At 42.2% G+C, this 24577-nt stretch overlaps 1 protein-coding gene across 3 annotated transcripts in view; it reads right to left on the bottom strand.

Annotated features, from left to right (window-relative positions):
- The window catches only part of RAPSN (receptor associated protein of the synapse), a 61972-nt gene extending 37682 nt beyond the window's left edge, over positions 1–24290 (bottom strand). The window contains exon 1 of one of the 3 annotated variants that reach the window (XM_056526540.1): positions 23688–24288. In XM_056526540.1, coding sequence (XP_056382515.1) covers positions 23688–23900 — 213 coding nt within the window. In that variant the 5' untranslated portion in view covers positions 23901–24288. Of the gene's footprint in view, positions 1–21111; positions 21213–23687 lie in introns of those variants that run through there. The other 2 variants (XM_056526541.1, XM_056526542.1) reach the window with 2 other exon arrangements.
- Positions 24291–24577: the final 287 nt, after the last annotated feature.

Here is a 24577-nt window from a genome sequence, read left to right on the forward strand (position 1 = left end):
CACACTGCATTCAAATGGCATCCGAAAATGTTTACTGTATATCATGTTTTGGTCTTTACTTAGCATGTATGCCAGGAAAAATTCCCAAAGTACACCCTAAGTGTGTCAACAGGGCTCAACTAGCCCAATAAAGACCAAAAGTGTGTTAACTTTCATCAGGCTGCAAAAAAATATAATAAAATAAATGGTATGGAATAGTGTAGAAGACTATGTTATTCCATACAACTACATCCAGTAAGGCCAGGTTCATATCACAATTTGTGCATGCGAGCCACAAATACATCGGAAGCTGTCAAAACGTCATGCCGTTTCCATGTTCCTACAGGCAAGGGCCCTGGTATGAGGGTAGTCAGCTAGTGAAGTCTGGGTCACTTTTCGAGCATATACACATTTTGGGACTGACAAGTGTGGCTTGCAGCATTTTTCAGCTCATGACAAAGCTTGTATACGTAGTTTTTTTTGCTTTTAGTTTTTTGGGGAAAACCTATGGGTGACAAATACCAATTGTATGGCCAATTTCAAAGGCCTCCTTTTAACAAACAGTATACAGTACATATAAGTGTTTCTTGGCCCATGCACCTAACCCTAGCCATAAGTATCATGGAAACAGAGTGGTGTGCTAGTATTAAAGGAGATCTGTAGTGCAATATAACTTATCCCCTATCCGAAGTTATAGATCGCGGGGGGTACGAGCACCGGGATCTCCTGGACGGGGCCGCAGCTGTATGCTTGAAAGGGGGCATTCTGTCCTCGCATGATGCGGCGGCCGATACACCCCATCCATGTACCCCATAGAGATACATGGAGGGGGCATGTCTGCCGCGGCTTTCTGCTGGGGACGAAACTGCACTTCCTGCAGACTGCTGGGGCCCCGTCCAGGAGATCCCAGGGTGCCCCAGCGCTAAAGACCCCCCGCGATCTATAACTTATCCCCTATCCTTTGGATAGGGGATAAGTTATGTTGCACTGGAGTACTCCTTTAATAAACATGCCCCATCATGTCTGGAGATGCTTAGAAATAGAAAAAGGAAAAGTCCAGCCCCATGAAAAACAAATAGAAAAATAAGTCAACGTGCTAAAAAAATGAAAAAGAAAGCATACTCTGCTTCGATCCCCTGCCATTCCAATGGCTCCTGGTCCCTGCTGCTCACTGTTGCTTCCTTTTTCCTGTGAGGCATGGACCTAGGAGGAATTACCCGCTCAGCCAGTCAGTGGTCAGAGGGCAGGGAACCACTGCAGTCACTGATTGGCTGAGAGGGCAGTTACTGTGGGGTTGACACCACATTAACCAGGCAGCAGGGACCATGAGCCACTGAAACGTCAGATTGGGGCAAGTAAATATGTTTTCTTTTTAATTCTTTTAACACCCTTCATAGGAAAGGAAACAGCTAGGTGATTGTTGGGGCTTTGACCAATGTGTTCGGAAGGGTATGGAAGCTCCATAAAAAAAAAATGGAGCTCTAGCTGCGCATATGTGCTGCTTTGTTCATTTTGGGGGACATTACATCACCTGCCCTCAGGATTAATGGGGTTCCCAGCAATTGGATCTCCACCAATTAGCTAGTTATCCCTTAGACGATAGAGAATAACTTAATTGTGGAATAACTATTTTAAAAGCTTTATCCACATTTGCAGTCCAATTTTTATTTTACTGTTTCAATGCATATAAAATGGTAAATTAAGCAACTTTGTGAATAGTCTTGATAAAAAACAGTTTTGTATTTACAGCTCCTATAAATTTATACTAATAGGCTAAAAACAACCCCTATATAGTCTGTTTCTGCAGTCAGTATAACCTAATGAATGTATTCTAGCAAGTATACAGGGCAGATGGGAGGGAATATGACTACTGGAGGGGGAGACTACAAATGTAACTATAGAAACACATAGGTCTGCATAGGACCTGTAGACACAAATGATATAAAGGTTTTCATTAAGACCATTCATAAAGATACTTAATTTTAGGTGCATTAGAACAGTAGAAACATTGACCATATAGGTTGAAATAGACATCACAGCATTTTAATCCTAATATCATAGCAACGTACTAGGTCGTGATTTGAAGATGTTGGCCCCTCATGTATGAAAAGGCAGGGGATTTGGTGGCTTTAGGTGAGATTGAGAAGACAGGCTTATGAAACCAACAAAAGGAATATATTAGAAGCCAGCCTATATAGCAATTGCCTAATGTGATGTCATCAGAAGTAAGTGAGCACCACTTCTCCTCCCTTATGCAGGTTGTCCCCTAGCGGTTTCAACTGCTCATTCACAATTACCCTACAGTAAGGCCCAAGTACGACTGTAGTATCACATAGTGGCCACTGAATTCAAGGGGCGACCATACAACCAGCCTGCTCCATAGTTACATACTGTATTTCATAAAGTTGAAAAAAGAACCCCTAGTCCATCATGTTCAACCTATATCCCTAATGAGTCCCTACTGAGTTGATCCAGAGGAAGGCAAAAACCCTCATACTAGGGGTAAAAATTCCTTTCCGACTCCAAATATGGCATCAGAATAAATCCCTGGGTCAACGTTCTGTCCCTATAAATCTAGTATACTTAACCAGTGATGTTATTTTTCCCCAAACATGCATCCAGACCCTTTTAAATTATTTTACCGAGTTCACCATGACCACCTCCTCCGGGAGAGAATTCCATAGTCTCACTGCTCTTACAGTAAAGAACCCCCGTCTGTGCTGGTGTAGAAGCCTTCTTTCCTCTAGATATAGAGGATGTCCCCTTGTTATAGATACAGTCCTGGGTATAAATAGATCATGGGAGAATCTCTGTACTGCCCCTGATATATTTATACATAGTCATTAGGTCTCCCTTAAGCCTTCTTTTTTCTAAACTAAATAACCCTAATTCTGATCATCTTTTTGGGTACTGTAGTCCTCCCATTCCCCGTATTACTCTGGTTGCCCGTCTTTGAACCCTCTCCAGCTCCACTATATCTTTCTTGTACACTGGTTCCCAGTACTATACACAGTATTCTATGTGTGGTCTGACTAGTGATTTGTACAGCGGTAGAATTATTTCCTTGTCGTGGGCATCTATGCCCCTATTGATGCCATGTCCCTAAAAGGGGTCACCTTATATGTTATCCAGATGTTCATGTAGATAATGAGAAGGTAATGGTAGTCAGGACTATGCATGGTGAAGTGAGGAACATTTACATAACAGTAACCTATGGTGTAGGCAAATACTCAAGCTGTGAGGATGTACTAGACCTTGTTTGGGTTCCTGCTGCTTTATGGACTGTGCATAGGTTATTACCAGCAGCTATAAAAACGCAGCTGTGCTTCCCACTTACAGTATCCTCTGTGCTGTTGACACCTGCAAAAAATCTGCACTCCCTTCTTTCCCTTCACCTGTCTCCAGGTGACAGATCCAGTGTATCATTTATTGTACTTTATGCCCTGCAATTGCAATGCATCATAGGGATTCTGGGGAACTGATTTATAGAGAGGGTCTGGTTTGGGATCTCCAGTTCATTTTCTATCTATAAAATATAGTTGTATAACAATTGAAGATGAACATCTTTTATAAAATACATTAGATAATTGCAAGAAAAAAAATGGAAAGGTTAAAAGGATGTTAACATGTATAGCTTGGAAAAAAGACGAGACAGAGGGGATATGATAACGTTTAACCTCTTCAGGACGTGGGGCGTATGCATACGCCCGTGGGAATTCCGGTCCCCGCCGCTAGCCGGTTGGGGACCGGACCGGGATGCCTGCTGGAATCATTCAGCAGGCATCCCGGCACATCGCCGAGGGGGGTCCTGAGACCCCCCATGTCGGCGATCGCAGAAAATCGCAAGTTAGGTGGCAGTAAAGCGATCTTTACTGCTGCATTCCTAGTGGTTGCCAAACTACAACTCCCAGCATGCCCAGACAGCCGAAGGCTGTCTGGGCATGCTGGGAGTTGTAGTTTTGCAACATTTGGAGGGTCACAGTTTGGTGACCACTGTTACAGTGGTAGCCCTCCAGATGTTGCCAAACTACAACTCTCAGCATGCCTAGACTTCCCAGGCATGCTGGGAGTTGTAGTTCTGTAACATCTGTCCCTTCCGATTTAGCAATTTTCATGAAAATTTGGAAAATTGCTGCTCTACTTTGAAGCCCTCTAATTTTTTCAAAAAGTAAAAATATGTCCATTTTATGATGCAAACATAAAGTGGACATATTGTATATGTGAATCAATATAAAATGTATTTGGAATATCCATTTTCCTTACAAGAGCTTCAAAGTTAGAAAAATGCTAAATTTTCAAAATTTTCATGACATTTTGGGATTTTTCACCAAGAAAGGATGCAAGTAACGACAAAAATTTAAGACCAAAATAAAGTCTCCCTTATGGAGACCTCTCTCAAAACACTCCACGGGGCTTACTATGTCCCCACCCGATTGCATAGGATCTTTCCATCCTCCTTGCCACTGTGTTTCCAGAGTTGTTCCTGCTCTGGATCCATATCTGGTGGTCCTGTACACTGGCTAGGACATTTTGGTCTTTTGTGGTCTCCCTATTGTGGGAGGTTACTGGATTCCCTTGCCCTCTTCAGCCTATGTTTTGTCTCTTTAGTAGGAGACCATCCCGTATGCCACACAGAATATTTTGTTTAGCCCAGTTTGTCCTTAAGGCCGCCAGGATCCATGTGGCGGGGAACTGGAAGTCTCCTGTTCTTTCTTTAGATATGGCTATTGACTGTGTTAGCTCTATTATGCTCTCTGAAAAACTCAGTCCCATGAGGGATGATGTGGTGGACCGCATTGAACGTGTTTGGTCCCCCAGAATGTCTTCCTCCTCTTGTCCTAATATTCGCTATACTATGTCACTGTATTAACCTGTGTTCCATTTTGCCCACAGTTTTAGTTGTACTATTATCTTTACTCATGGTTCGGGTTGCATCCCGTACTGTGTGCACTTTGTGCATCCATCTTTGTTCTTAATAAAATATATATGTTTGTTACTAAATAGCAATTTCCTAACACATTATCAGACAGAACGACTTCAACTATAGGTCTGGTCTAATAACTTTTAGGCCTGCAAAGGTTAATAGTTTACATTAATATAGTTTACATTACTCATTAGAATGTAGTTTACATTATTTATTTTAATGGGTTTTATAAAAAGAATGTCTGTTTCATTGCGGGAGTATTCCTAGAATGTCATTCAGACGTTTCATAAGCGTCAAATCGGTGGAGGCCTGGCAGTCAAAATATCCAGTTGGAATGAAATCAATGGAAGTCAAGGAAACCTCTAAATGAGCACATGGATATGCAGCCAGCTCTGCAGTGACAGTAGAGGAGGAGATCCTGTCAGTATTTAGATTATAGGGAAAGGGGGTCCCAGCTGCTCCCCCCCCCCCCCCCCCCCCATTCTGACACATGTGCGGTGCCAAATTTTTGCATTACATGCCACTGATATACAGTCATGGCTGTAAATGTTGGAAAATGAAGTATTTCTCACAGAAAAGGATTGCAGTAACACATGTTTTGCTATACACGTGTTTATTCCCTTTGTGTGCATTGGAACTAAACCAAAAAAAGGGAGGGTAAAAAGTAAATTGGACATAAGGTCACACCAAACTCCAAAAATGGTCTGGACAAAATTATTGGCACCCTTAACTTAATATTTAGTTGCACACCCTTTGGACAAAATAACTGAAATCAGTCATTTCCTATAACCATCAATAAGCTTCTTACACCTCTCAGCCGGAATGTTGGACCACTCTTCCTTTGAAAACTGCTCTAGGTCTCTGCTTATCCACCCTCTGGACTATCCTGCGTTGACACCTTTCCTCAATTTTTCTCTTCCAGCCACACCCTGGGAGATTAGCTACAGTGCCATGGGTTGCAAACTTCTTGATAATATTGTGCACTGTGGACAAAGGCAAATCTAGATCTCTGGAGATGGACTTGTAACCTTGAGATTGTTGATATTTTTCTACAATTTTGGTTCTCAAGTCCTCAGACAGTTCTCTTCACCTCTTTCTGTTGTCTATGCTTAGTGTGGCACACACAGACACACAATGCAAAGACTAAGTGAACTTCTCTCCTTTTTATCTGCTTTCAGGCGTGATTTTTATATTGCCCACACCTGTTACTTGCCCCAGGTGAGTTTAAAGGAGCATTACATGCTTGAAACAATCTTATTTTTCCACATTTTTGAAAGGGTGACAATAATTGTGTCCAGACCATTTTTGGAGTTTGGTGTGACATTATGTCCAATTTGCTTTTTTTCCCACCTTTTTTGGTTTAGTTCCAATACACACAAAGGGAATAAATATGTGTATAGCAAAACATGTGTTACTTCAATCCTTTTCTGTGAGAAATACAAAATTTTCTTGAAAAATTTCAGGGGTGCCAGCATTTACGGCCATGACTGTAAGGGTGACTGCTCTTTGTAGTAGTTGTCCACCCAACCAGGACAATAGTGGTTGTCCTGGTGGGGTAATCCCATTTTTATATTATTTGCAATAGACTATGATAAGGGAATGGAGGATGTACAGGATTATTCAAAAGGACAGCGCAAAATTATAAATTTATTATTTCGCTTGGTGACACGGCAGATGTCTAGGTGGTAGTTTAGGTTACACCTTCTTCAGGAGTTGAAACCAGACTTCAAACAGAAACACAGTGGCCCAGATTTATCAAACTGTAAGATAAAAAAATAGATTTTTCCACAGCAACCAACCACAGCTCAGGTTTCACTTTACCAGAGCTTGTTAGCTAAGTTGCGATTGGTTGCTGTGGGAAAATCACTCTATTTTTTCTCTCACAGTTTGATAAATCTGGGCCAGTGACTTTTGCATTGACTTGCAGGGCCGATGGAAGAAGACGAGTTTTCCTTTCGTCCTACCAGCAGTACAAGTGGGGTATTCTGCCCCTGTGGAGATATGAAATGTAATAAAAAATTTCACTTAAATTAATTAAACAAATTAACCTACCCCTTCTATAAAGGGAGATCCTCCCCAACACTAGGTGTGTGTCTTTTCTGTCCTCCTGAGGAGAGTAGAACAGATCATTTTCTTGCCCTTGTGTTTTCGGGGGCTGAGAGCTCTTCTCTCTATTTATTTTTTTGTACAGGGTTTTTACCTGGTTTTCTTTTTTCACTCTGGATGAGCCCTTTTACGCTCAGTCTGTTTCTGATGCTGTTCTGTGGAGCTGAGTGCTTCTTAGTGTTCAGCCCTTCTCTTACCTCCGATAGGGGCTTGCTGTGCTGGCGTGTGCGCGCGACCAAGTTGGGGGCGGAGCTCTGATGTCCCCTCCATGGCAAGTATTGCTGAATTTGTTCAAATAAAATTTTTGCCACTCAAGCCCTGCTAGACTATTTTCTTTGTATTCTTATTTGCTCTCACTTTTCTTCTTTGGGCAAATCTTCTTGGAGTTTCTCTTCTGGCATATTTTGTCACTTCCAGGGGGCGGGGCTTAGCGGTTTGGTGGAAAAGCCCCTATTTAAACCTACTTTTTCTTCAGTGCTGCCTCTTTGAGCGAAGCCTTTGGTTGTTTACTTCTCCTAGTCCTGTTTCTTGCAGCAGTTTGGAGAGTTTTGGTTTTATGCCTGTATTTTTTTTCCTTCTAATACATCTTTCTCATAAATTATTATTTTCTTAATTAGATGTTTGTCTCTGGGTACCCCCCTACCGTTGCCCCCTGCTGTAGGATTAATTCTGAGCCTACAGTTCATGATGTGGTGATTTGGGTTAAGAATTATGTAACCTCTTCCATGGAGGAGATTAAGCAGATTGTGTATACTAAGAAGCCCAGGCATCATTCCCCTTCTGGATTTCCCTATGGAAGATTCCCTCATGGTGTTGGATGAGATGCATTCTTCTCTTTCTGAAGTAGAGGAAGAACCTTCCAGTTTGTTCTTTACTCTGGATAAGATCCAGAGATAACTTAAATCCATCCAGTCGGGGGGACCAGGAAGTTGATAATGGGGAAGCTCCAGAATCCACCTCTAGGGCGTCTAGGACCTTCAAAGTGAACGAATCCCCCCAAAAAGATATGGAGGCTGAGTGGAAACACCCGAAAAAGTGTCCGGTTTTGTCCTGTCGCTTTAAGACTATGTTTCCTATCATGGAGAAAAGCATCTGACAGTGGGGGGCTCCCCCGAAGGTTGACATGGCCATATCTAAGATGTCCTGCCTTAGGCTGGGTTCACACTACGTTTTGTCCCATACGGGAGCGCATAAGGCAGGAGGGAGCTAAAATCTCGCGCTCCTGTATGTGACTGTATGCGCTCCCGTATGTCATTCATTTCAATGAGCCAACCGGAGTGAAACGTTCGGTCCGGTCGGCTCATTTTTGCGCCGTATGCGCTTTTACAACCGGACCTAAAACCACGGTTTTAGGTCCGGTTGTAAAAGCACATACGGCGCAAAAATGAGCCGACCGGACCGAACGTTTCACTCCGGTCGGCTCATTGAAATGAATGACATACGGGAGCGCATACGGTCACATACGGGAGCACGAGCTTTTAGCTCCCTCCTGCCGTATGCGCTCCCGTATGGGACAAAACGTAGTGTGAACCCAGCCTTACAGTAGTCCCATCTGATAATAGTTCTTCTTTCAAGGACCCTATGGACCGCCGTGTTGAATGCACTCTCAGACGCAGTTTCTGCTTTCACGTCTGTAACTGCTGCTTTTCAGAAGTGGCTAACTTCTTAAGGAAGAGGCTCCAACAAGCCCATACTGACATTGACTCTTAAGTCGTCAGGAATGACATTCTGGCCTCATTTAAATCTATCACTCTGGCCTCAGAGTGCCTTTGTGATTCAGCTTCCCAGCAGGTTAAACTTGCTGCTAAGGCATGGCTCTCTTGGCTATCTAGCTAGCCATAGACCATTGTGGCACAAACCTTGGGTCACATACAATGCTAGCAAGTACAACTTGTGTTCCCTCCCTTTCAAACCTGGTAGGCTCTTCGGATCGAAGATTGATAAGATAATGGAGGGCCTTGCTGTCAAGAAAGGCCAATCTCTAACACAAGTATATCGTGGTAGGGGAAGGCAGCAAAGAGGTAGATCTTTCCCCCAATCCAGGCCTCAGAGAGGAGACTCTCAGTGTAGGGGCTCTAGTTGCCCCGGTCCTTCTAAAGACCAGAAGCAGTTGGACCTTTGACTCTTTGGGTCACAGGTCCGTATTCCCTCCCAAGTCCAGCTCAATTGGTCGCCCAAGCACAGTCTCCCAGTCCTTCCCTGAGGGAGGAAAACTACGCTTCTTTCTAGAAGCAGGGACTGCTTCCATAAGAGATCCGTAGGTTCTCAATATAATCACCCACGGGTACTCGATAGACCTTCTATCCCTGCCTCTAGACTGATTTGTCATCATTGGTCTCCTGTCTCACGAGAGACAAGAATTTCTGGAGTCATCAGTCCAGGAATTCCTCTCCAAAGGGGCCCTGAAAGTAGTTCCCTCTGCTCAACAAGGTCAAGGAATTTACTCTCCAGTCTTCCTGATTCAAAAATCTACAGGAGACTGGAGGATGATCATAGACCTGCGGTTTCTAAATTGTTTCATAAAGAAAAAATGATTTCGGATGGAGACAGTCCAGTCTGTCATAAATATCCTGAAAACAGGGGATTGTATGTCAATGCTGGACTTAAAGGGGTACTCCCGTGGAAAACCTTTTTTTTTTTTTTTTTAAATCAACTGGTGCCAGAAAGTTAAAAAGATTTGTAAATCACTATTAAAACATCTTAATCCTTCCAGTACTTTTTAGGGGAAGAGAAATCCAAAAAAGAAATGCATTTCCTCTGATGTCATGACCACAGTGCTCTCTGCTGACCTCTGCTGTCCATTTTAGGAACTGTTCAGAGCAGCATATGTTTGCTATGGGGATTTTCTTCTGCTCTGGACAGTTCCTAAAATGGACAGCAGAGGTCAGCAGAGAGCACTGTGGTCATGACATCAGAGGAAATGCATTTCTTTTTTGGATTTCTCTTTAGTATACAGCCCCTAAAAAATACTGGAAGGATTAAGATTTTTTAATAGAAGTGATTTACAAATCTGTTTAACTTTCTGGCACCAGTTGATTTAAAAAAAAAAAGTTTTCCACAGGAGTACCCCTTTAAAGGATGCCTACCTGCATATCCCTGTTCTTCCCGCTCAGAACAGGGATATTTGAGGATCGCTGTCAACCTCCGAGGGTCTCTTGTTCACCTCCAGCTTGCAGCTCTTTCCCTTGGTATATCCTCTGCCCCTCACACTCACAAAAGGTGGTGGAGGCTGTGGTGACAGCATTGAGACTTCAGGGCTTTGAGATCGTCCCTTATCTAGACAACTGGCTCATAAAGGCATCTTCAGAGGCCGTCCTACACCAACATCTTCATCTGGCTCTGTCTTTTCTCCAGAGTCTAGGCTGGTTAATAAACTGGCAGAAGTCAAGTCTCCAACCCGCTACTACAAAGTCGTTTCTAGGTTTCATTTTAAATTCCGCCGAGATGTCCCTTCATCTCTCTCCCGAAAGAAGAGACCAAGTCATAGAAGCGACAAGATCTCTCTCCAGTCCTTGACAGGTTACCTTTCGGACATTGATGAAGATGTCGGGGTTGATGTCAGCAACCGCAGATGCAGTTTCTCGGTCCGTCTGGCACCTTCATCCTCTTCAAGCAGAGGTCCTAGGAAAGTGGAATCACAGTCCTGGACAGAAAATGTTCCCTGTCTCCCAGAGCTTTCGCCTATCGTCGAATCTAAGAGAACTCAGAGCTGTTCGCCTGGTGCTTCTGCACTTCGCTCCACAAATCAAGGGCAAAGCTTTGATGATCCAATCGGACAACATGACGGCTATACTCTATGGGGGACATTTATCAATGTTTGCTTTTGTAAGAGTTCTGTAGGCATTTTTTTTTTGCTTTGGTTTTGCTTATGTGTGACGTATTTATCATACTATCACAGGAGGTTGATAAATTTGGCAATTTGGCTCATATAAGCAAAAACCCAAAAAATCACTTTGGAATACAATTTTCTTAGCACACATAAGCAAAAAAAAAAAAAATGTATGTGTGTTTACAAAATTTTTTTTACCACTTTTTTCCCTTAACCTCTTAAGGACCATGGACGTGTATACATGTCCAATAGGCCTCAACCGGGTATGACGCAGGCTTCTGACTCGAGCTCGCATCATACCGGCCGGCCACCAGCTGATTCCTGTAGCTGGAGTCCGGCGTTAATAGCCACGGGCGGCTATTAACCCTTTAGATCGCCGCTGTCAATGTTGACAGCGGCGTCTAAAGGTGCCTGTATTCAGTCCCTGGAGGTCCAGTGGGGGGCGATCCACTGCTGAGGTAGCCTGAGGGCTTACCTCTCCTTCCGTGTGGGCTCCGGCTCTCTGAATGATACAGCCTGGCAGGGCCAGGCTTTATCATTTGAGCGCAGACGACACAGGTGAATGTATGTATGTATGTATGTAATCCCATTGATCTGTATGAGGAATCAAATGATTCCTCCTAAAAGTCCCCTAAGGGGACTAAAAGTGTAAAAAGAAAATGTTAAAAAAAAGTTTAAAAACACACACATTACCCCTTCCTTATTAAAAGTTTAAATCCCCCCCCTTTTTCCAAATTCCATATAAAAAATATATAAGCATAATAAAAATAAACATATATGATATCGCCACGTGCATAAATGTCCGAACTATAAAAATATATCGTAAATTAAACCGCATGGTCAATGGTGTACGCGCAAAAAAATTCCAAAGTCCAAAATAGCGTATTTTTGGTCACATTTCATACCATAAAAAAAGAAATAAAATGCGATCAAAAAGTCCGATCAAAACAAAAATGGTACAGTTTAAAGCTTCAGATCACGGCGCAGAAAATTAGTCCTCATACTGCCCTGTATGCGGAAAACTTAAAAAGTTATAGGGGTCAGAAGAGGAGAATTTTAAATGTATTAATTTTCCTGCATGTAGTTATGATTTTTTCCAAAAGTACGACAAAATCCAACCTATATAAGTAGGGAATCATTTTAATCGTATGGACCTACAGAATAAAGATAACGTGTAATTTTTACCGAAAAATTTATGGCATAGAAACAGAAGCCCCCAAAATTTACAAAATGGTGTTTTTTCTTCAATTTTGTCACACAATGATTTTTTTTTTATGTTTCGACGTAGATTTTTGGGTAAAATTACTGATGTCATTACAAAGTAGAATTGGTGGCACAAAAAATAAGCCCTCATATGGATTTTTAGGTGCAAAATTGAAAGGGTTATGATTTTTAAAAGGTAAAGAGGAAAAAACGAAAGTGCAAAAACGTTTGGTCCTTAAGGGGTTAAAAATTGACTAACCCATTTTCTTTTTTTCATTTTAGATCCGTCTATCCTGTGGGCTACTTCAGATTTGGTGGACTATGATGACTAGTGGGTTTTTTTGTTTAATATTAACAACATTTTGTAACGAGGGCTTGTGGGGGAGTGTTTTTTGGAATAAAAGTTTTTTAAGTGTTTTTTTTTATTTACTTTACAGGCTTAGTAGTGGAATCCGTCTTGTAGGCGGAGTCCATTACCATGCTGGGGGTTAACGTTAGCCCCAAAACACCTCCCGCTAACCCCCGATTATTGCCCCGGTACCCACCGCCATAGGGGTGTCGGGAAGAGCCGGTACCAACAGGCCCAGAGTGTCAAAAATGGTTCTCCTGGGCCTAGGCGGTAATAAGCTGGAATTATTTAGGCTGGGGAGGGACAGTAACAATGGTCCTCACCCACCCTGGTAAAGTCAGACTGTTGCTGTTTGGTTGGTATCTGGCTGAGAATAAAAATACAGGAAACCCTATGCGTTTTTTTTATTTTTTATTATGTAATTATTTATCGGGGTTTCCCATATTTTCATTCTCAGCCAAATACCAACCAAGCAGCAACAGCCTGACGTTACCAGGGTGGGCGAGGACCATTGTTACCGGCCCTCCCCAGCCTAAATAACGGAAGCCTGTTACCGCCTAGGCCCAGGAGCACCATATTTGACGCTCTGGGCCTGTTGGTAGCGGCTCTTCCCAACACCCCTGTGGTGGTGGGTAACTGGGTAATAATTGGGGGTTAGTGGTAACTGTTTTTGGTCCTAACGCTAAGCCCTAGCTTAGTAATGGATTCTGTCTATAAGGCTGGTAAAGTAAATTTAAAAAAATCACTCCCTCACAAGTCCTTGTTAACCATTTTATTAACATTAAACAAAACAAAAAAAACACAGGTCATCGTCGTAGACCACATGATACAAGGATCTGCATTGAGAAGGGGAAAAAAACCAAGGAAAATAGGTTAGTACATTTATTGTAACCCACCCGCACATTTCCAGCCTGCACCGTATGACTACAACTCCCAGCATGCCCTTACAGTAAGGACATAATGGGAGTTGTAGTCATGCAGCAGGGTTTGGGGGAGATGTGCAAGCGGGTAACAAGCTTGTCACCTGCCCCCACTGCATGACTACAACTCCCAGCATGCCCTTACAGTAAGAACATGCTGGGAATTGTAGTCATGCGGCATGGGCGGGTGACAAGCTTGTCATTCGCCCGCCCATCTAACACACTCCCCCCGTGCAGCACAACTCCTGTACATCTCCTACCCGCTCGTCCCACCGTGCCTGTGAAAATGAAAAGTCGCACAAATATTCTCACCTGCGATTTTTTGAAAATGCTGTTATAGGCAAGTTTGTAAGCCAGTTCTGACCTTGCTTAAACTTGTGACTCTTTGAAGGGGGTTTGCGACATTAATTTGCTTACGTGCGACTTTTGCAATGCTAAATCCTGGACCACTGCAAAAGTAAAAACTGAAAATTGCTTAGGTAGGGCAGATTGGTATTTTTTTGCTTACCGACAAAAGGCGAACAAAAAATTGCTTAGCCGAACGAGTGACTTTTTGTGTGACTTTTGTAAGCAAAAAAAGCTGCTTAAATCCCTTGATAAATCTACCTCTATATCAACAAACAGGGAGGCACAAGGTCACAACCTCTTCTCAGAGAGGTAGATATGATCTTTCATTGGGCAGAGTCAAACCTGTCCCACCTATCTGCAGTCCACATTCGAGGGACACACAATGTAATAGCAGATCGTTTGAGTCAAGGCCTATCTTCAGGGGAATGGTCCCTTCATCCCGAAATCTTCCAACAGATCTGCCAGAGGTGGGGTATGCCAGAGATAGATCTCATAGCTACCAGGTTCAATGCCAAACTAATGACCTTTTGCTCTCTGTACCAAGAGGACAATCCATGGGCATTGGATGCTCTGTCCATACCTTGGAGGTTCAGGCTGGCCTACATATTCCTTCCAATTTCCTTGATTCCAAGGATATTGATGAAGATCCGGCAAGACCATTATTCCATTCTGGAGGAAGAGGACTTTGTTCACCCAGCTCATGCAGATGAGTCAGGGTCAGTATTGGAGACTTTCCCAAGAGCAGAACCTGGTGTCTCAGGGCACTCAGCTATGCTCAGATCTGCACAGGTTCAACCTGACAGCCTGGAGGTTGACCAGTCCCTCATACAATCTAGAGAGCTATCAGAGACGGTCTTGAAGACACTATCCTATTCCAGGGCAGAGTCTATAAACAAAGCCTACGCTAGAGTCAAGCACATATTAGGAGACTCCTCTATACTTCAGTTCCTGCCTGGACAAAGGCTTCAGCGTATCCACTCTGAGGGTACAATTGGCAGCTACGTCAGCCTTTTTAGGAAGAGCCGTATCTCAAGACTCTCTGATTAAGAGGCTTCTTAAAGGTGTCTCTAGACTTAAGCCTACTTTACTTCCTCCTATTCCACAATGGAATTTGTCTGTGGTGCTCAGAAGGAGAAGATTAAGTGGCCCACCTTTGAGCCTTTGGAAGAAGTCGACTTCAAGTATTTATCCTTGAAGGTTACCTTCCTTCTGGCAATTAAATCTGCCAGGAGAATTAGAGAGCTACAGGCCTTCTCAGCCCGTGAGCCCCACTTAAGTTTCCTGCCTGACAAAGTCTTACCTTGGTTCTTGCCCGGTTTTCTACCGAAGGTTCCCTCCTACAGGAACGTTAACCAGCTGATTTTGCTTCCAGTCCTGGTTCCTGACCCTTCCTCGGAAGAAGTGTCATCTCTCCTTACCCTTGATGTTTCCAGGTGTCTGAGAATTTATTTAAACAGGACTGTAGAATTCCAGAAGGATAAAAAAAAATTCTCCTAAACTTTTCAGACAAGAACAAGGGCTGAAAGGCCTCTAAGTCTACTTTAAGTTGTTGGATTAAGGAGGCTATCAGGAGCTCTTTTGTTTACCAAGATTTGGAGCCTCCTGCCATAGTTAAGGCCCACTCTACCAGAGCAGTCTCCACCTCCTGGGCCAAGAAATCATCTATTCCTTTGGAACAGATTTGTAGTGCAGCTTCTTGGAGCTCTCCCCCATTATAGACTTGATCGTAGGTTTTCAGAATACACTGCTTTTGGGCGGTCTATCTTAAATTCCGCCCGCAGTGAATTCTGCCCTCCCAATAGAGGATTACTTCTTGCTACATACCCACTTGTGCTGCTGCTAGGATGCAAGGGAAGTGTTAATGTCTTACGTAAATTTGTTTTCCCTTAGTCCTACAGCAGCACACTAATATCCCTGCCTTTTTTATTTTAAGTTCTACTTTGTTACTACACACCTAGTGTTGGGGAGGATCTCCCGTTATAGGAGGGGTAGGTTAATCAGTTAAATTGATTTAATTGAAAATTTTTATTAAAATTCCATTTGTCCTACCAGCTCCACAGGGGCTGAATACACACTTGAGCTGCTATAAGACTAAATTTACATTAGAATTGAATGCTTATCCTGGTGGTCAGCAATGAGGTAACCATTCAACTTACCAAAGGCCTATAAGTCTATTTTGAGTTATTGGATTAAGGAGGCTATCAGGAGCATTGTCACAATGTTAGAATTCGGGGCTAAGAAAAACTGTGTGCTCTTATCAAGCATGTGAGGAACTCACCCAAAGTAAATATGTTCTGTGGAATGAGCAGTCGCAAAGTCTACGGTCCTATCTTTTTCTTATTTTTGCCGAGGATACTGACACTACCTGGACTTGAAGGAAAGGCTTATTCCAAAGGTAGAGGAAGATTTGCCAAATATAGTCTTATCGGCAGGCTGGTGCACCACCACATTTCCATTTGGATGTTCGCTGATACCTAAGTGAAACTCTACTGGAACATTGGAATGCCCGCGCCGGAAACACCTATGTTGTGCTAGCTTTCACTATTACCACAAACACTTAGAAACACACCAATCAGGTTTTTAGATGCAATAAAATCAAATTTTACTAAGTATAAGAAATAGATACACTAGATACAAAAATAGAAATACATACAAAATGTAGATAATAGCTAAATACACCAAATCGTGCCGGGATAGGGAAAGGAGATAGGGTTACAGGTGATTACCTACACTGAGAGCCCTACCTGTCTAGGTGGGGACTCCTATCGTTATGTTTGGATGGTGGTAGGGAAGAAATAGACACTGATGGTTAAAGATTAATAGGCCTCTCTTACCAACGTGTTTCACCCATTAGATATCTGGCGCTCATCAGGGATGAGAGGAAACTAAAATCTTAAAGAACAGTCGATATAAGCAATAAATGATAATATGGCACTTGGATATAGTGAGTATATAGATAAATTAAGATAGATAGTAATTGACAGCGTCAGAGAAGTCAAAGGTCATAATGTCCAGAATGAAAAATAGTATAGACCAATAGTATTTAACCATCAGTGTCTATTTCTTCCCTACCCCCATCCACATGTAGCGATAGGATTCCCCACCTAGACAGGTAGGGCTCTCAGTGTAGGTAATCACCTGTAACCCTATCCCCTTTCCCTATCCCGGCACGATTTGGTATATTTAGCTATTATCTACATTTTGTATGTATTTCTATTTTTGTATCTAGTGTATCTATTTCTTATACTTAGTAACATTTTATTTTATTGCATCTAAAAACCTAATTGGTGTGTTTCTAAGTGTTTGTGGTATTGTATTATATTTCCACCAAGGGTTAGCTGTATCAGAGTGGCTGTGGGTGCCATCATAATAATACCCAACGTGGTTTAATTTTTATTTAGCTTTCACTATTGTCAGATCTAACACCCTGCGACTTTAGTGGCTACATCAAGGACTCAGTGTATCTGTCCCCCAGCCACAGGATCTGCACGACCCGAGACAATACATATCACTAAAACAGTGAAGATCATATCTGAAAATATACTGGCCACAGCTGGACAGAACTGGACTACCGTCTAGACATCTTCTTTGTCACCAATAGAAATCACTTTGAACATTTGTAGTGCATAGATACAACTTAGTGCATATTTTCATGTTAATACATTTGTGTTATATTCCTTTTTGATAAATCCTGCATTACTATGTTCACACAGTGGATTTTATGCGCTTCCGCTCAGACTCTGTTCTGCCAAGCTGGCAGCTGATTTTTTGCAGTTTTACAGATTCTGTGTGGAATTTGTGCTTAATTCATGCAAAATTTATTGCGCTCAACACAAAGATGGGCCTCTGCTGCAGAATTCAGCAAAATTGATATGTTATTCTTTTTGCGAGATCTGGAATGCAGAGTTTCCTGCTGTGTGAATGGGACAGTGGAGATTCTATTTACCACAATGTTAACTTCATGTAACGGAATTACCAAGCTGAATTTTTCCACTGGATCCAGCTACTGAGCAGCCGTCACTTATTGTCTAAGAAGCGAGCACAGCACACATGACAGGGCGCATGAGTTGTCCCCATCTGCCTAGCACATTTTCAGATTCCCTAATTCCACTAGCTATGCCCGCTTTTAGGTGTACCTACACACCTCAGGCAACTTCAATGCGCTTCCAACATACACGTTTATACAACCACAATTTATATATTTTTTTTAACGACACAAGGCTATGATGTTTATTTTAATCATTTTTTTGTGGTTTTTTTTTTTGGGGGGGGGGGGGTAATTAAATTTTTCGGTTCAGTGCAATAACCATTTAGTTTTTTATTGAGTGGTTTGCTACTTATAAAATGACTTTTGTTGGAGCAGTATGAGGGCTTGCTTTTTTGCAGGTTGAGTTAAAGTTTCATTGAGCCCATCAGAGTTAGCTGTGATCCCAGCCATCTCTAAAGAATATCTTTTATGATATGATATACAGCTGACACTCACGACTTATCCATGCCTCGTGCATAAATGGTGGTTTGCACTAAGTCCTTGGCTGCAGCATGAAAATATGGGTGAAATATGAAAAATGAAATATATTGCGATAAATACAGCACTCTCTAATAGCATGGGTGCTAGGTTAGGGACCCAAGCTGCCCATAATACAACATAGAAAACAATTTAGCACACCACTTGTGGTGAAAAAAGAGGTCGTTCTTATTCAAGCAATCCAATAATCAAAGTGACGTTTCTGTCAATTAAGACCGGATTGCTGCAGAGGAACTGGGAATTAAGGAACAGATGACAGTCAGGTACCATCATAGAGGTAAGTGGTAGGTGACCGCGGTCACAAGATGCTCTCTTGCGACTGCGGTCGCCTACCACTTACCTCTATCACAGTACCTGACTGTCATCTGTTCCTTAACTCCCAGTTCCTCCACAGCAATCCGCAAGTGGTGTGCTACGTTGTTGTCTACATTGTACAAAAAATGAAAAGTACAATGGTTCAGCCATCTAATATAGTATACATAAACACCAGCCAGGGTTTGAGCATGCACAGATATTAAGCCGATTAAGGTATATGGATTGTGGGAAAATGTTGAATGAAGGGATCGGGTTTTGAGGAATAATGATCATTTTATGAGATCTAAAAGGATTTCTTTAAAAGGGGTATTCCAGGCAAAACCTTTTTTTATATATATCAACTGGCTCCGGAAAGTTAAACAGATTTGTAAATTACTTCTATTAAAAAAATCTTAATCCTTCCAATAGTTATTAGCTTCTGAAGTTTTCTGTCTAACTGCTCAATGATGATGTCACGTCCCGGGAGCTGTGTATGATGGGAGAATATCCCCATAGGAACTGCACAGCTCCCGGGACGTGAGTCATCAGAGAGCAGTTAGACAGAAAACAACAACTCAACTTCAGAAGCTAATAACTATTGGAAGGATTAAGATTTTTTTAATAGAAGTAATTTACAAATCTGTTTAACTTTTCGGAGCCAGTTGATTATATATATATATATATATATATATATATATATATATATATAAAAAGTTTTGGCCTGGAATACTCCTTTAAATATGTTTATTAGACATACTTAAAACTAAGAATTTCGGAAATTAATCTGTAGAACATTACAGAGAATTAATGCAGCACGAGAAGTCTTGGAGGTGGCAGTGGAAAGTTCAGATTATGTAGGGTGTTACTCATAAGACAGCCATAGACATACTGTAAAAGTTGGCCAAATTAGTCAATTCTGAACATCCCCTCTTTAAAACATATATGAGAATGATCATTCATGATGGCTGACTACACACTATGTCTGCCAAAAATGTCATCTCAGGGGTTGGATTTTTGCTACTGTTGGTTGAAACTAGATGTGTATGGCATAATGGGCATCTTAAGGCTGATCATTTACCATGTAGCACAATCCTATTCTTTTTTTTTTAAAGAATGTGTTTTAATACTGAAGTTTGGTCCGGCATGTTGTTGGTTGGATTTATATGAAGGATCCCACATACAACCAATTTCTGCCAATGCCAATAATCATATATATATATATATATATATATATATATATATATATATATATATATATTAGGCAGCTTTGCATAGACAGATAAAAGATGAAAATATATGACAGAATAATCAGACTTGTTGTTTCAACAATATGAAGGCAGTAAAGATGGCATGAGTGTCCAAGGGATTTAATATAGATAGTAAGGAGTCTAACATGACCATCAAAACAGTGGACGTTAGACATTAGCGATGTTACAGTGATTCCATTCGTCATGAACTTCTCAACTCGGCAGTTGCAAACTTCATCCTGCATAAATTAGTTCAGCTTTCAGGTGCTCCGGAAAAGGTGGATACAGTCCTAGGAGAGAGTCTCCAGCCCAGCGGAGCACCTGAAAGCTGAACTAATTTATGCAGACTAAAGTCAGCAACCGTTGAGCCGAGAAGTTCATGACGAATTGAATCACTGTACGTGTTGCTTAGGAGTTATGACAATAGGTTAGTAGATAGCAGAAGTTCAGTTTTGACAAACTCAGTTTCAGATAAAGGACACAAAGTTAAGGACAGCTGACAGGCACAGGTGTGTACTAGTAATGCACGGGGGAGGTGACCTCTGACCTGTGGCACTGAAACTGTTCTGAAACTACAACTCCCTATAGGTGGTAGCCAGCTCCTAGCAATGAAATAGTAGCTCTGAAACAGCTTGAGGGCTACAGGTTGGAGATATTCCTGTTAGATTGTCACTTTAATTATTATAATACAACCTTTAAATAAATTATGTAATTGTGATGATGCTATCCCTTTAAGAACCTTTTTTTCATAACACAGATTCAGTGCGCATACCAGAGATGAAATGTGTTCTCCCACTCACAGGGGAAGTTATTTTGGTTGCACTCGGCACTTTAAGAAGTAATGTACTTAACATGTTCAGGAAGTGAATGGAACAAAAACTGCAGAGATCTATTTTGCAATTTTTCAATACTAAACATGATATCCAGATATCATCTGAACGCCAACCCTGGCTGACCTATAGGTATATATGTATAAATGACTTTTTCCATAGTTGTTTGCACACTATCCATATGAAGGGAGCAAGGAAATGAAGTATTTATTCTTTACCAATCAGTGGCCAAAGTCCAAGGGCATAAATACCACAGAGGCAAACAAGGTTGCTGGAGGGCCCGAGAAGGAAGGGGTTCCTACATAACATACCGTATTTTTCGTCCTATAGGATGCACCGGCGTATAAGACGCACCCAATTTTTAGGGGCAAAATCTAAAAATTTTTTGATTTTGAACCCAATAGTGGTCTTCAACCTGCGGACCTCCAGATGTTGCAAAACTACAACTCCCAGCATGCCCGGACAGCCGTTGGCTGTCCGGGCATGCTGGGTGTTGTAGTTTTGCAACATCTGGAGGTCCGCAGATTGAAGACCACTGCATAGGAGGTAATACTCACGTGTCCCCGCAGCTCTGGACCATCACCGCTGCCCTGGATGTCGCTCCATCGCTGTCGCCGTGTCCCCATCGCTCCGGAACGTCTCTGCTGCCGGCCGGGTATCCTCTCTCTCCGTCGCCGCCATCACGTCGTTGCGCACGCCGACGCACGTACGGGACGACGAGGAAGGAGAGCGCCGGCCATACAGGGGATCCCTGAACGGAGAAGACACCGAGGAGGCAGGTAAGGTCCCTCCCGGTGTCCTGTAAGCACTAACCGGGCTATTCAGTCGGGCTGTTCGGGACCGCCGCGGTGAAATCGCGGCGGTCCCGAACAGCCCGGCTGAACAGCTGGGTTAGTGTCACTTTCCCTTCAGACGCGGCGGTCAGTTTTGATCGCCACGTCTGAAGGGTTAATACAGGGCATCACCGCGATCGGTGATGTCCTGTATTAGCCGCGGGTCCCGGCCGTTGATGGCCGCAGGGACCGCCGCCATAGGTGTGTATTCGCCGTATAAGAGGCACCGACTTTTTCCCCCCAGTTTTGGGGAAGAAAAAGTGCGTCTTTTACGGCGAAAAATACGGTAGCTCGCATCACTTCTCTATGGGTAGAATGAAGCTGCACCAGGGTCCCTTTCCTTTACACAGGGTCTGGCAAAGAGGATGGTAAAGCAGTCCAAGGGCTACATGTCCATCTGATTCTGAAAGATATAGGTAGAAGAATCAACAGGTGCCATTGTGTCCCATTATGAAGAGGGCATGGTGAGATGGAACAATGGGGGAGATTTATCAAAACCTGTCCAGAGGAAAAGTTGCCCAGTTGCCCATAGCAACCAATCACATAGCTTCTTTCATTTTGCAGAGGCCTTGTTAAAAATGAAAGAAGCAATCTGATTGGTTGCTATGGGCAACTCAGCAACATTTCCTCTGGACAGGTTTTGATAAATCTCCCCCAATATCATTTTGTGGCCTACTCTCTTCTGTATTTCCCCCAAGCCATTATCTGTTGGCTTTTCTAGAGATGTGTAAAAGGATAAATAAGCCCCAGACTGTCCTGTTATAAAGAAGGCATGGTGATAAGGCCGACGCATTTGCGGCCCACTTTCTTCTATGATTGCCCCAACAATATGCTTGGTTCTTCTACAGATGTGTAGGGGGATGAACGAGCAAAAGACCATTATTAAGAGGACATGTACCAACAGAAAAGCCATTTTGTTGCCCAATCTCCTCTATATTTTCCCTGGCATTGGGGGGGGGGGGGGGGGAATGGTTGCATGGCCTGGGATAAATATGGTGCTAGTACACATTTTTTTGAAATTACAATACTGTACACCTATATGTATGGGTCCTCTTCTGCAACCATTGCACCAAAACTTTAAAAAAAACCGCTGTCCACTGCCAGTTGTTTAAGCCAGGTCTGGGTTGGTGTAGCTTTGTAAGGGTGTATTCACACCACACTTTTGCAATACAGTTCCCATATACGTTCTCAATGTGAAAAACCGCACAGAACCGTATTGAAAACCGTATACCAAACGATGCATCCGGTTGCATCCGTTTTGCATCTTGTATGATTTTGTCCGTTTTTTTCCCGTACCCAAAATGGTAGCCTACCAGAGCTTTTGGTCTTGGTGAAAAACCATATTAAACAGTATAAGTTTTTTTTTTCTCAATAGTATGTGCGTAAGGTTACATTCGGTTTGCACCATACAGTTTTTGACTTTGCACAGTTTTTTTTCTTGGAATTTCAATCAAACAAGTGAAACTTTATTCATAATGGAGTGAAAAGTTAAAAATGGATGTTTTTTTTCTTAATAAAAATGTATTCAACCGGACATCATTTTTCAAACCGTATACGGTTTTTGACCGTATAAGGGTTAAAATTTGTACACACGTTTTGATACAGTTTAGTCAGGTTAGAGGAATCAGTTTTTCATCAAAAACCTGATACGGGAACTGTTTTGCAAAAACGTTGTGTGAATGCAGCCTGACAAATTAGGATTCTTTGCACACAATAAAATCATGATCATTGCAAAGTTAATCAGACTCTGGCATAATTCTAAGATTTTAGAAAAAGTTTGTAAAGCAAAAGTTCCAATGAAAAGTCTCTAAAGAGCAACTGAGACAAATCATGCAATAAATCAGCACCTCAAAAACAGTGTAAAACCAATGATAAATTCCCCCTATACTAGTGAAGAAGGCTGCATGTGCTGATGTTCCGTTGGCTATTAACACACCAATAATTTACAGATTTGACCATCCATAAAGTGTATCTAGAACAGAACATTAGTTTTGGAAATAAGTCCCAAACTTTATCAAAATAACCTAAAAAGACATTCTAATGATGGGATCTTCTAACATCCCACAATTCCAAACCCCACCATAACCCTAAATGTCTTGGCACTTGAGCTGAGATGTTAAGAATCTTAATAAGCTGTTCCCTTACAAAAATTCTCTAGTATTTCCACAAGATAGTACAAAGCACACGTTAAACTTTTTTCTTTAACATGTTACATGTGAGACACAGGATTCTATAATAGAATATTGTATTCATATGGCCTTTTATGTATGAAAAGCTAATACAGATTAGTGTATGGTTACCTTCAACATGTCCTTATACCTTCCCATCTCAGAATGAGCTGTTATCAGGCATCCAAGGACCCGAAACCTGCCAGTGGCATCAGTGGTCTTCTCCAAAACCTTAGTCCACACCTGTAAAGCCTTTTCTGTCTGATTAGACTGGTACAGCTGAAGTCCTTTTTGGATCTGCTGTTTGGTTTGGTCCTGACCCATTCCTGAACCTAGAAGGTTCATAAAATCTTATACACCCAAAAACAGCGAGCTGCCACGTTAAATCCAGATGAAAGGCTGAGGTTACAGTAACCAGTGGTCCATAACTTCCCAAGAATTTGAGCTGCCGGATGTATAAAGGTGAATGGACAGGTGTTAAATCCAACCAGGAGATATAGATTTCCCAAAGGAAGCTTGTGATAATGACTTGCAACTGAACAAGCATAAGAACTGTGATAAGATAACATAGAGGTACCTAGCTTGTCAGTGTAAATGCATACGCCTTGGTTGTGTGAGACTCCCAGATTTAGCCCCAGCCCCCACTGCTGGGCACAGCTGTCCCTGCCAATCTCAGACTTGTCTCTTCAAAGGAATGCCAGTACTAGTGACTCAAGGTCAGAGAGGGAGCTTGCACCCGAAGCCCACCCCTATAACCATTAACAGAAACATGCAGTAAGATCCAAATTTAAAATGCCTTATATCCCACCAGCACTACCAGACTGTGTTCAACTTTGCCTCGTACTACCCCTCCCCAGAAGAGAACAAGCCGTATAAAAATATCCTCAAGACAGACAAATGATCAACTGGAGACGCAACAAGAATTTCATGGGCGAAGATGACAGAGACCACACTCCCGACTTCCCAGGCTATTAACTATCCTCCGTAACACAGCCTGCCACATATTTCTGCACCGGACTACT

Source organism: Hyla sarda, chromosome 6 (genome assembly GCF_029499605.1).
Source record: "Hyla sarda isolate aHylSar1 chromosome 6, aHylSar1.hap1, whole genome shotgun sequence".
Classification (NCBI taxonomy): domain Eukaryota; kingdom Metazoa; phylum Chordata; class Amphibia; order Anura; family Hylidae; genus Hyla; species Hyla sarda.